Source organism: Sinocyclocheilus anshuiensis, unplaced genomic scaffold, assembly GCF_001515605.1.
Source record: "Sinocyclocheilus anshuiensis isolate Anshui unplaced genomic scaffold, SAMN03320099.WGS_v1.1 scaffold566, whole genome shotgun sequence".
Lineage (NCBI taxonomy): Eukaryota > Metazoa > Chordata > Actinopteri > Cypriniformes > Cyprinidae > Sinocyclocheilus > Sinocyclocheilus anshuiensis.
This window is the reverse complement of record NW_015542410.1, coordinates 1,002,007-1,014,654: the sequence shown is the minus strand read 5'-3', so window position 1 is coordinate 1,014,654 and position 12,648 is coordinate 1,002,007. Positions and strand designations below refer to the sequence as shown.

General features: G+C 37.5%; 1 protein-coding gene across 1 annotated transcript in view; it reads right to left on the bottom strand.

The window, feature by feature from the left end:
• Positions 1–1,127: 1,127 nt before the first annotated feature.
• efna3a (ephrin-A3a) overlaps positions 1,128–12,648 on the bottom strand; it is a 121,204-nt gene continuing 109,683 nt past the window's right edge. The window contains exons 2-5 of the mRNA XM_016492666.1: positions 10,969–11,270; positions 7,911–7,976; positions 5,954–6,025; positions 1,128–2,172 (exon numbers count right to left, since the gene is read on the bottom strand). Of these exons, the coding sequence (XP_016348152.1) occupies positions 2,054–2,172; positions 5,954–6,025; positions 7,911–7,976; positions 10,969–11,270 (559 nt within the window). The 3' untranslated portion in view covers positions 1,128–2,053. The remainder of the gene's footprint in view (positions 2,173–5,953; positions 6,026–7,910; positions 7,977–10,968; positions 11,271–12,648) is intronic.

Here is a 12,648-nt window from a genome sequence, read left to right as displayed (position 1 = left end):
GTATGTTACCTTATTTTATATCTCAGTATATACAATTTTATATTCTTTGAATATTTTACAGCCGTCACTACAGGTCAGATTCAGTCCAAGTTGTCACTCAGGTAGCAAATGTGGATTGACAACCAGCGTACCGGTAAAAAAGGAGCGTCTACAAATAGTAATGAAAAAAAAACTCTAAAAGCACAAACAAAATATTTGGATGAGTCAGTCAGTGCATACTCATTTACACAAAACATCATGTCAGAATCATGTCATACCGATTACGATTCAGAAATGCTCTGAATGCAACCAGCAGACAATAAGAAAAACAGTAAGACTGTTAAAATAAGAATGGTTTATTAAGTTTAATTCTGGTAATTGTCATTCATGATTCGTTTACATGTTTGTAATCATTCTAAGGTAAACACGATTGGTACTGTTGTTTCCAACAATGATAAATGCTTTCGTTCTCGCCTGCCCCATTCTCACCAGCTGAAATTCTCACGCAAGCTTGAGTATTTAAATCCTACAAATGTGTATCTAAATGCATATGAAAATGCCAAAACGCGCACGATTTCATACGATCCCCTTGTAAAGTGCACCCTCATAAGACACATACGCAGACACACTTACATAGACATTCACTCTTGACATTGTCTACAGTGGTCTGAGGAATGCTTACTCATTCCATTACTGCACTGAAGCCCCGCCCTTTTCGAGAAACCCCTCCCAGCCCCGCCCACCAATATAGACTACAACAATCTCACACGGTCCTATAATAATGACTCTCCTTATGAAGAAAATGCACCTATTTCAACAGAGCAATGGATGAGGATTTTTTTGTAACTACTGTATGAGTTGTGACTCAATTTGCTGGCACGTGAACAGAAATAAAGGCCATGAAACGAACAAAAACAAACGAAATAATTTGGCATTAGCAAAGATGAGGAAAGATCCCTCAAGAAAGCAGACAAAAACTCACAAAGTTTCAAAAAAGGATCAAATGATCAATAAATAACTCAATAAATTAAGTATATAAAGTAACATACTCAAAGAGCAGTTAAATATGTATCGTACGGTAAAAACTAATTCTGCATCGCAATTCTTCGATATAAAACAGCGAATTGCAGTTTACGACTCGACCGCTCTTACAAAAATGGCCACTATGCTAATCAGTGGCAATCCAGTACACGTACACGTACATACTATAGCAAATAAAAGTCTATCATCTACCGTTCATTCGGTCCGATTCTCTTTCGTTATGTGCGCTGCTTGATGACCAAACTTTTTCGGTCACATAATGTACAAAAGTGATGGTCTCTGACCGATAATGTGCCTCTAGTTTCCAAGTTCAGCAATGGAACTAGGAAACTAGATGGAAAGCGTTCGCATTACAGCATGTAGACGAGACTCCAGCCCGGCAACTAGCAGAAACAGCAGCCGTGACTTTCTGTGATCGATTCATAAGCCTAACACCTGAACTTAGTGACTGGCAAACGAGTTTTATTGATCTCTGCTGCAGCACTAACAATGACTGAAACATATCGCAGTCACATAGGTATGGGTTGTGACAGAATGTAAAGACAGATCAAAGGTCTCCAATACTCCTCGAGTCCCTCAGCTGAGATTCAGAGGTCAAAGCACTGGCCACTATGACGCTCGTCATATCCATTTGAGCTCATGTCAATCCCAAAATGTCCACCTCAAGAGCTGCCCCAGTCTGGATAGGTTCATTGAAGTTGAGAACAGACGTAGCTAGAGGTAGAGACCTCACTGTCTAACCGGATTCCTTTTTTTTTTTTTTTTTTTTGAGAAGAGTGGACGTTCCATTACAAAGGCAAATTCTGAAATCGATGCATGTCATCCTTATTCGTAAGGTCCAAAATTGTGGAGACAAAGGCCACTATTTGGGTGCGGTAGATCTACAATTAGCTCCCATGTTTAGGGCTCGACTAGTGGTTAATCTGTTCTGATTGGATAATCTCTTCCGCACAGGTTGAACGAAAGGCGATCTTTTTCTTGGAGCGCTCGGGACTGCTTGCTCAGAAATGTCAGAGAGAGAGAGAGACGGTTGCTAGGACACGAGGAGAGCAGCGAGGAGAAGCGTCGCTACAGTGATTAACAGTCGGTCTCCAGATGGACTGCTGCCACTGACGCTCTTCTCCAGTTTAGGGATCTCAGGGTTAAACTCGTCTGAGAGAGAGAGAAAGAAAGAAAGAAGGAAAGAAGTTAGTGAGCATCTAAAACCTTTTTTATACAGATAAACAGTCTACAAAACTATATAAGTTGCCTCAGAGTAAAATGTTCAAAAATATATACCTTTTTTAAAGAAGTTAATACATTAAATTCAGCAAGACTGCATTAAACTGATCAATGACAGTAAAGACATTTATAATGTTACAAAAGTTTCTGTTTTAAATAAAAACTATTGAACTTTCCATTCAATGAATCCTGAAGTATCATGGTTTCCACCAAAATATGAAGCATTGATAATAAGAAATGTTTCTTGAGCAGCAAATCAGCATATTAGAATGCTTTTTGAAGGATCATGTGACACTGAACTCTTACCGACTCCAAACCTTTGAATGTGATTTTATAGCCTACAATATGATTTTACTTCTTATTTCAAACTTTCTCGCAATTACTGCTTTTATGTTGTACTCAATACCAATACCACATCCATTCTCTAATTGAAATGTTTCAAAAACAAAACCGAAACTAACAATATTCCATTCTGTTTGATAAGACTAAAGAAATAGATATTACAAAATGTCCAACGACTGTGACATCATACAGATGTATATATAAAAATCTCAATGAGCAATGGTTAACTGTAGCTGTTTATTTCGATTTCCATCATGTTAGGCTAATCTTATCAGCAGGGTATTCAAGAGAAAGGTGGGAAATTATTGAAAAAAGAGTGAGGGAATGAGAATGTGATGGGAACATCACTCTAGGCTGGAATCAAACCTGCATACCTCACATGAGCACCATGGCTCAGTGTCAAGAACACATGCATTTACCATTAAGCAACAGCAACCAAAGGAAAAAAAAGTTGTACCTTAAAGTTAGACATTGACATAGATGCTAAATTATCACCTACTAAACATCAGCAAACGACAAAAGGGAGCAGGGGAAATAATGATTCCTCTTTGAGTAATGTCATTACCTACAGCAACTGTAATGGTTTCCCCACAGTCTTCTCCAAATATAAGGAAGATAAAACTCATCCATTCATTTTCTGTATTATTACTGGCCCCAAAGCTCTATAACATTCTACAAGGGTTATTGATGATGAAAATAATCACTTAGAAAGAGAGAGACAGAGAAAAGAGGAAATAAAAGCAGCAGCAAGGAGGAGAGATAGTGAGAGAGAAATCTTATCTATTAAAACAGGAGATAAAATTGACTGGGAAGGATATTTCAGACAGAAATAAACAAAGAATGTGTGACATTTCTTATCTGCAGCAGCCACGCTGGATGTTGATAAAGGCCGCTTGGGCAGTTAGAGGTTAAACAGTCTGCTGTGATAGCAGATGTGAGAGAACATAGACACACAGCTCAATGGACGTATCAGCGGAGCCGGGTCAACACATCATGGAAATGTCTGCAATTTGTTATTGTTGATGCTCGCAGGTACAAATCCAACTGGACTGGTTCTGCTCTGTGTGTGACAAAGTAGGATGTGTTCCTGGATCAACATCTTTTGCTGGGTCCGGAACAACATTCCTGTCAAACAAATATAGTCTTATACCCTAGTGGTTCTCAACTAGTTTTGCTTAAGGACAGATTTGACGTTGGACAACAAGTGCTGATCCAACACTGTTCCAGAATTGTTTAAAGTGCAAAAGTAAACAAAAATTTTCTAGCTGTGAATCCAAGCTGCACTGTAAGTTATATTTATGGCATTTTACGCCTTTTATTGGGATAGGACAGGTTATGTTAATTCAGCAGAAAATGGCTGATGGATTGACTAGTTTAAATTTTCTGTAAAAAAGTTTACATTTTTACTGTATTTTTTACTGAATTATTCTGGCAACCACAGCTGCCAGTTTTATTTTTGTAAAAACAACGGTATTTTTTTAAGTGTATGTATTTCATGTGAAAAATGGCAATATTGCTAAATAAAATAAAACAGCACTTTCTACACATTTGAAAGAACTGTCACTACATAATATACATAAAATAAATTTCAGTAGCCAGTTTTACTAATTTTTGTGCAAATCTTGTGATATTGCATACAAAAATGCTGGATGGACACCAATATGCTTTTTTTCCATTGTTTTTTTAAACTTCCATGACCACACAACAATATGCAAAATCAATAATGTGGCACGGGCTGTATAGGAAAATGTGCTATTTTATCAATAAAATAGCAGAAGCATAATTTGCCAGTGTAAAACCGCAATTAATTGGGCTCACAACAATGGTCAACAGGGTGAAAAAATAGACTAAACCCTCTTCTGGATCCACGGTCTGATTCCACTCACTAGGGCATCTTCTTTTTCTTGGACATGTCCTGGCCAGGATTTCTAAATGTCTGGATTTTGCCTTTGTTTTGCTATTGTTTTCATACTTGCTGAAGGTAATGACTGAAAAGTCGTTTAAAAAATAGTGTGCAGTCTTTTTACATAATTGACCAATGGAGGTGTGCAAGAAGGTGGGATCTACAGAGAACGATCAAAGCAATGCATGCACATATAATGTATGAGGACTATTGAGAGCATATCAACAAAAAAAACAAAGCCAAAACCCATACATTTTCGGCAATTTAGAAATCCCAATCAGGACATGTCTGGGGAAAAGAGGCTGTATGGTCACCCAACCACTCGCCAATCATTTACAGATATGTTTACAGTAGCCTTTCAGCCAAATAAAGAGGAAAAAGCCAAAAAAATCTTTAACTTTTAGCTGTTTCACTTTTGGCTTTCTTTGCCTGTGACTTGGCAAGCTGAAATAAGAAACATCAGGTCTCCTGGGTCTCTAAGGCTGTGTTAAACTTTGAAAGTCTTTTCAGAATAGTGATTATCCATTGCTTTTTTGACATCCGTAACCCTATCTTATCATATCTGTTTCATCGAGGATAATCCCTGACTGGAACGCACTATATAATGTGTGCTATGCACAGACTTAAGCAGAATGAATGTTTTAATGCAGCGTCAGCATAAATGATGGTATTATGGAGCTGTTGACAGAAAACAAAGTAAAACTTACTTTTCAAGACTGCTACACGTGCCATTTTTTTTCTTATAATAGGTTGGTTGACCTGTCAGCAATGTGTTTTTTTTTTTATATATACGGTTCGGGAAAGCTAACAGGATGTTGACAGCTTTAGAAGCAGGAGGGTCTGCGTACAAACAGAGGGTCATTTGTTCATGTGGTTTATGTGTTTCATAAATGGATACAAGAAACAGTTTCCATTTTAATGGCCTGTGCATTACACGCACACACACACACACACACACACACATACAGAGAGACCTACTGCTAGAGTGCTTTTGGATGCCTAGGGCGGTGTAAAGTGCCAGCTATTTGTTTTGTTATGTGTTTTGTCAAGGGCATGTGGGCATTGAGCCAAGCTGTGCATCCCGTAGTCAGTCCGGATGATCCTTCCTGTGAACCTGATGTGAACTTGGGTTTCTGTGTATTCGCTGGACGTACATTTCAGATGCATTCATAATGTGTCTCACTGCACATTTACAGCTCGATTTCTCAGAATAAAAACAATATTTGAGTGAGCATGAGGAAGCAATAATTGAGAGAATTAATAAATGCATTCATTTGCTTGTTATTGGCCATCCCCTGGTCACAGGACGTTATCTGGCCTAATGGTCATCCTGGCTTTTATGAGGAATTTCAGATGCTCACGAGGCAGATTAAAACAAACATATTTTTGAGAGCAAATGAACATTTGTGTTAAATACTAAAAGCCAATGTGTGTGCAGGCTTCACATGTTTGTGTGTGTTCACTTACCAATGTCATGCAGTTTGGGTCTGACAGTGTAGTCAGGTGGATTCTGGTTAGAGTCGTCATCTCCATTAGAGGCTGGAGCAGAGAAAACACATGATCTGAGTTTAGACAGTGGGCCCAAAGACTATTTGGACACTTAAGGCATTGTTCACCCCAAAATGAAAATTTTCTAAACATTTACTCAACCTCAGTCCATCCAAGATATACATGAGTTTGATTCTTTATCAGAACAGATTTTGGATAAATGTAGCATTACATCACTTGCTCACCAATGGATCCTCTGCAGTGAATGGGTGCCGTCAGAATGAGAGTCCAAACAGCTGATAAAAACATCACAATAATCCACAAGTAATCCACACAACTCCGGTCCATCAACTAACCTCGTGAAACGAAAAGCTGCGTTTGTAATAAACAAATTCATCAAGAGATGTTTTTAAATTCAAACGAGTCCTCTATTCGTAATATTGCTCTCTCCAGTGGAAGTCATTTCATCTGAATCAGGAGAGAAATATGTACAAATCCAGCACGTTTTACATGTGAAAAACAGTCCAAAATCAATTCTAAACAAATATGCCAGTGGGTTTTGATGGTTTGAGAGCAACAGGGGATGTACTTTTTTCACTGGAGGAAGCATTATTACGGATTACAGCCAGAAGCAATTGTTTAATATTAAAAAGCCTTAATGATGGATTTGTTTATTTCAAACAAGCAGACTTCACCAGACATTAATTGATGGACTGGAATCATGTGGATTACTTGTGGATTATTGTGATGTTTTTATCAGATGTTTGGACTATCATTCCGATGGCACCCATTCACTGCAAAGGATCCATTGGTGAGCAAGTGATGTAATGCTAAATTTCTCCAAATCTGTTTTGATAAAGAAACTGTTCAGGTCACGCTTTATTTTAAGGTCCAATTTTCGCCATTAATTAACTATTAACTGCGACTTCTGCCTCAATAAACTCCTAATTACTGCTTAGTAAGGTAGGCTAGTTGTTAAATTTAGCTATTGGGTCGGATTAGGGGTGTAGAATAGGGTCATGCAAATTATGTGCTTTATAAGTACTAATAAATAGCCAATGTGCTAGTAATAGGCATGATTATAAGCAACTAGGTTATTGTGACTTGGTCCCTATAATAAAGTGTTACCAACTTTCATTTTTGGGTGAACAATTATTTAAAAAATGAATGAATGTCCTTGTATTAAATAACAAAACGACAACAATAAAATTGCAGAAGCTCGAACAAGTGATGCATAAACTCTGTATTAAGATAATAAATTAGATGCACTTTGCATTAAAAAAAGCATGTCTTAGAATTTTTCTTAGCATTATAAATACATAAGTACATTTATGAAGATTTGTGAAACTCATATAGAGGGAATTAGGGTACTTTTTTTTCTCTAACTTTCAGTCTATGCATTTGCATTTTTTCATGTATAGTGTTTTTATAATACTCCAAAAAAAAAAAAGCTGCTATGTTTATTGCAAAATGCATATATTTGCTGCCTTTAATACTGAGTTTACATTTTTAAATTGAATTCACATTTTCTTGCTGTCCCTTATTTATACACATCACTCGTTCAAACTTGAAATGATAATTATGTACAGTATGTAAACAAAGCATTTACAAACACACACACACACACACACACACACACACGTAACTGAGAATGATCAGTGATTAATGTAAATAAACGTGTTGAAGAGATGAATGAGTTATGATATCAAAGAAAAAGAGAGCAAAGAGTGACAAGAGAAACTGAAAGAGAGAGCAGGGGATGAGAGGAGCTCTCCACACATGGCTGTGATCAAAGAGGCCACAGAACGTGTTCAAGCATTAAGTTCTGAAAATAGTTTGCTCACACACAAACACACATTAAACCCATCATCACAACCTTCACTTGTGGTTTGCATGCTTTTTGTTTCTATGTATGTGTGTGTGTGATGTTGCTCACCTGTAGAACAGCAGACAAACACCCGCAGTCTTAAACAGCTGTGTCCGTGGTGATGGATTGGTGTAGCTGCAACAACACATGACAGCACAAACATTAACCTACTGCCATCTACTGGACAATGACATGCACTGACATCACTTTTAGGATCTGAATGTAATACTAACTTACTACGAACCACCTCACGTTGTTCCAACCTGTAAGAGTTTCTTTCTTCTGTTGAACCCAGAAGAAGATATTCTGAAGAATGTTGTTAACCAAACAGTTGCTGGTAGCCATTGACTTCCATAGTATTTTTCCCTGCTATGGAAGTCAATGGGTACCAGAAACAGTTTGGAACAACTTGAGTGTAAATGGTGACAAAATGAAGACAACTTGAGGGTAAATGACAACGGAAATATTTTGTGACCATTTCCGTCCCTACTCTGACCATTAGAATGAAACAAGTTGTTTTTGCTACTGTACCTTTAAATCTTCCTTACGTAAATGAGCACAGAATAACTAACTTTGCATATGAAACGAGTAGCAACCTGGTTTAAAGTGTGTCTACGCTTTATTTCAAAAGAGCAAAGCAAATGATATAGTCCCTTTAAGGTATCCAAGGCAAAGCTCCTTCTGCTGAGATAAAACAAACACTAAATACATAACATTGCTCTAAACAGATACGGTGTACGTTTATTAAATTATCCATTTCCACAAGCTGCAGATACCATCTGTGATTGATGAATTGGCCCAAAACGAACTCCCCTGAGCTCAGACAAAGATAACGTTTCCTGTTTTCAGGTTGATATACATATGGGCCACGTTAGCATAGAAATGTTTGAGTGTGATACCATTTTTCAATACCAAATAGTTGTCGTGCTATCGCTAATAACCTGCCTACAGACCGCACTAATGAAGACGACTATTAGCATTAGGTGGGACATGCATCAGAAAATCATCATTAGCAATGCTCTATTAACACTCGGTTTACAGCCTGCATTAAAAAAGTTTTCAATCAAAACAAGTGTGCTCTAACTGGTAGTGATTGACCCAAATGCCAGAAAGACTGATGATCGGCGGCCGCCCGTAACGCCCATATCCCGATAACAAGCTCCTCTGGATGACGAAGCCATCCCTTTTTCACCAACAAGGCAGTTTTGAGAGCAAATGGACTGCTGGGAGAGATGCATTTGTGCCTGTCCTCAGGAGCTTTTTTTATTCTCAGTTGTGATTTGGTCAAATGAATGAAACATGGTTGTGTTTGAAATAACTCGCCGCCTTGCTTCAAACCACCGCTTCGTAACAATAAAGCCTTTTAAAGACGATCACTGGGGTCGCAAATTGTTTTCTTCACAAGTTTCTTTTGTTAACCGCATCTGTATGACTTATCTGTAACCCTGCACATAATGATGCTCACGCAGAAAGTTCTCACTCCTTTTATTCTGAACTCAAAAAACTCTGCACTACAATCGCCACATCATGAAAGGGAGGATCCTGCCAAGGCACTTCTGCTAACAATGTCCCCTTGAACAAAGCACTAAACCTCCATCTGCTCAGCAGTATGCCTATCCCTGTGTAATAACCTTTTCTGTCAGTGGAGTTTAGATAAAGTAAGCTTACTGCAACCAGGAACTTGCCAGCTAAAGAACACTTTAAAAGATTATTATGTTAAATACAAGTTAAGCTCTATGGACAGCATCTGCGGCATGCTGTCAATAACCACAGAAATAATTTTGACTTGCACCTGAGTTTGTTGACAGAAATCCATTTGTAATTGTGCAACGTTTGCCTCAGATACTTCTATTGTTTGCTTGTTTTTACAAACTGAGGAGCAAGTCTTAAGTATTTTCTGTGATAGCATGCCACCAGATTTCCATCCACATACTCTTATGCAAATATTGGGATACTGCATAAAAAATTGTGAATAGAAACATTAAGATTCTCTCCTCTTTTCTTCTATTTGCAGAATGTGCACACAAACGTATAGACTTGCTCGAGTATAAACTTTTATTTAGTTCGACAACAATCCTCATAAACTTTAACTGCAACACAATTACTGAATAAATTCGCCAATGGGTGTCAAAAATAAAAATGAGACTTTGAGTCATGTGACTGATTAATTTTGTTGGCTAGTATCATCTTCCAGAATCTTCTAGTATGCTGCTGTTCAAGGCATGAGGCATCTGCCGAAGATTGCGAGCAAAAATATAATTCTTCAATGTGTGATTTATTACGTTTAATAAAAATGGCTTCCTCACTGACTCTAATTTACATTTCTATTTTGAGCAAATTTCCCCAAAATGGGGGATTTTTCTTCTCTTGAAGGCAATTGAAAAGCTGCTTAACTTGCAAAACATTTTTTGCAAAATTCCTTTTTTTTTCTCACAAATTATTATTTTTTTCCTTGGATGGACACTTAGGTACTTATGTTATTTATTTAGCTTAATTTGTTAAGTTGAACTTAGTTACTTTCATATTTGGCTGGTCATGTGAATATACTAGCAGGGTTATTATTATAATTATTAACTAAAAGTAAAAAAAAAATTGAAATAAAATAAATGTTAACTGAAATTAAATAAAATAAATAAATAAATACAATAAAAATAACTTCAGTTAGTTGTCAAAGCAACATTAAGTTGATGCACTAAAATAACAATAACTGAAATAAAAATGAATAAAAACAATAACTAAAAAAAGACAAAAACATACTAAAATTAAAAATAAAATCAAAATCAAAATGGAAAATGCAAAAAATAAAAATAAAAACTAATTCTAAATACTAAAAAAAACGCTAATAGTATGTCAATGACACTAAAATAACATTGCATACTAACCTCCATGAATCGCCCCACTTCATGTAAAATAAAACAGCTTTTATTAGGTAACTGATATGACTTGTGAATGTACTGTATATGATTTAAAAACATTTTAAAATTATTATTCCTTTTCTTAATCAACAGAACCTTAATACATCAGTGAACTTTTTGAGGTTTGTGATGCTCTGTCGATGAAACCTCAAAACTAAACACACAAAATAACAAACTGTAAAAAAAAATGTTAGAAAGCGACAAATACTCACATATATAGTAGTACTCATGACCCACGTTGAATTCATAGCCTAGCGAGAAGGCGCTGTAACGCTGAAATTTCTCAGAGAACTTAATTGGTGCGTGGGGGGCGTGCGGCCGGTTGCACTCCCAGCGTTTGAAGCCCATCTGTGGGTCGCAGGTGCGATAGCCTCGGTAACTGACCATATAGAGAACATACTGCTCAGCCACACCACGCTCTAGCGCCCCCCGCTGACTCTGGTTGTAGTGTGGACAGTAGATGTCCAGGTAGTCGTTAACGCTGACTTGCACGGTGTAGCCCTCTCTCCGCAAGCTGAAAGAAAGAGAGAGGAAGGAAGGGGAAAAAGAGAAACATACAAAACATTATTATAAGATTACAGTGTTTTTGCTATTCGAGTGGCATCAGTGTCATATTCTTTGGATTTTCTAATGGACAGACAGGAAAATGGAAGAATAGTGGAAGATTTATCTCATTGACCTTTTTAAAACGTATAAGTCCTGCTTGAACGGAAAAGCAGTAATATTTCAATGCTTTGCCACAGCACATTAAACCGGATCATTTTTCATGCTTAAAGGCATGAAAGGCTTAGAGGCACCGATCAAACAACAGGGGGCAGTGTTTCATTTCACAGCGGCCCTTCTCATTTGACTCTCTTTGTCTCACACAAGCTCACACAGAAAAAACGTGCTAATACACACACTCGCGATCTTCTAGGCCAGGTCCCGCAGGAGATTATTATTCAATTACAAAACGAGGATCAGAAATGTCACCCACTCCTTCTCCGTTCCTCTTCCGCTAACCCCTTTCTCCTCGGTTTCTGTGTCTTTCTTCACACTTCCTTTCTCTTTTTTTTTTTACACACTTTCTGTACTACTACACATGCGAGCTGTTTCTTTGCTTTCTAAAATGCGCATTATTCACGTGTCCTCTTTATAGCTCTGCTCCTCCTCTTTTACTCACCGTATCTGCTTTCTTTTTTCCTACAGCTTTTTTCCCCTCTTTTTTTAATCAGTGTCTTTCTTAGCCTTTTATCAATACACAACAGATGGCAATCACATCCTTGATTAGGGCTTTCTCTCTCTCTTGCTCTCAAACACGCAGACTGCATGAAAGATTTTTGTCATGCAGTGTGTTTTGGGGATGGATGCTTCAAAGCTGCTATATTTAGGGAGAGGGAGCAGGCAAAGAGTGGAAAAGAGAAAGATAAAGGGAGAAGATGAAAGAGTGAGGAAAAGCAGGAAAACAAAGGATGAGATGGGTACGGAGACGCACAGAATTGGGACACTGATGTACTTCACACTCCTGAAGATGATGATGTTGAGAGGGGTGTGTGTGTGTGTGTGTGTTGGTCAGGTTTTATCTACACTGCAGGGACCAAATGTCCCCAAAAGGGGAATAAAGACTAGAATGTCACAGTGTGAGCACCAGCCAATAGCTCCCATGAGGAAAATCATTTAATAAAGATACTAAAGTAATGTCCCAGGATGCATCTCATAGGGTTGGTTGATTGAATGTCTAGACAAAGACACTCAAATTTAGAAAAAAACTTTTGATTTGTTGAACATTACGTAATTCCAAACCTTCATTTGTTATTTCATAGCTGCGATGACTTCATTATGATTCTAAAATGTGAAAAATTGCCATGGTAAAGATTAAAAACGAATGAGCAGATGTGTCCGCACATTTGACT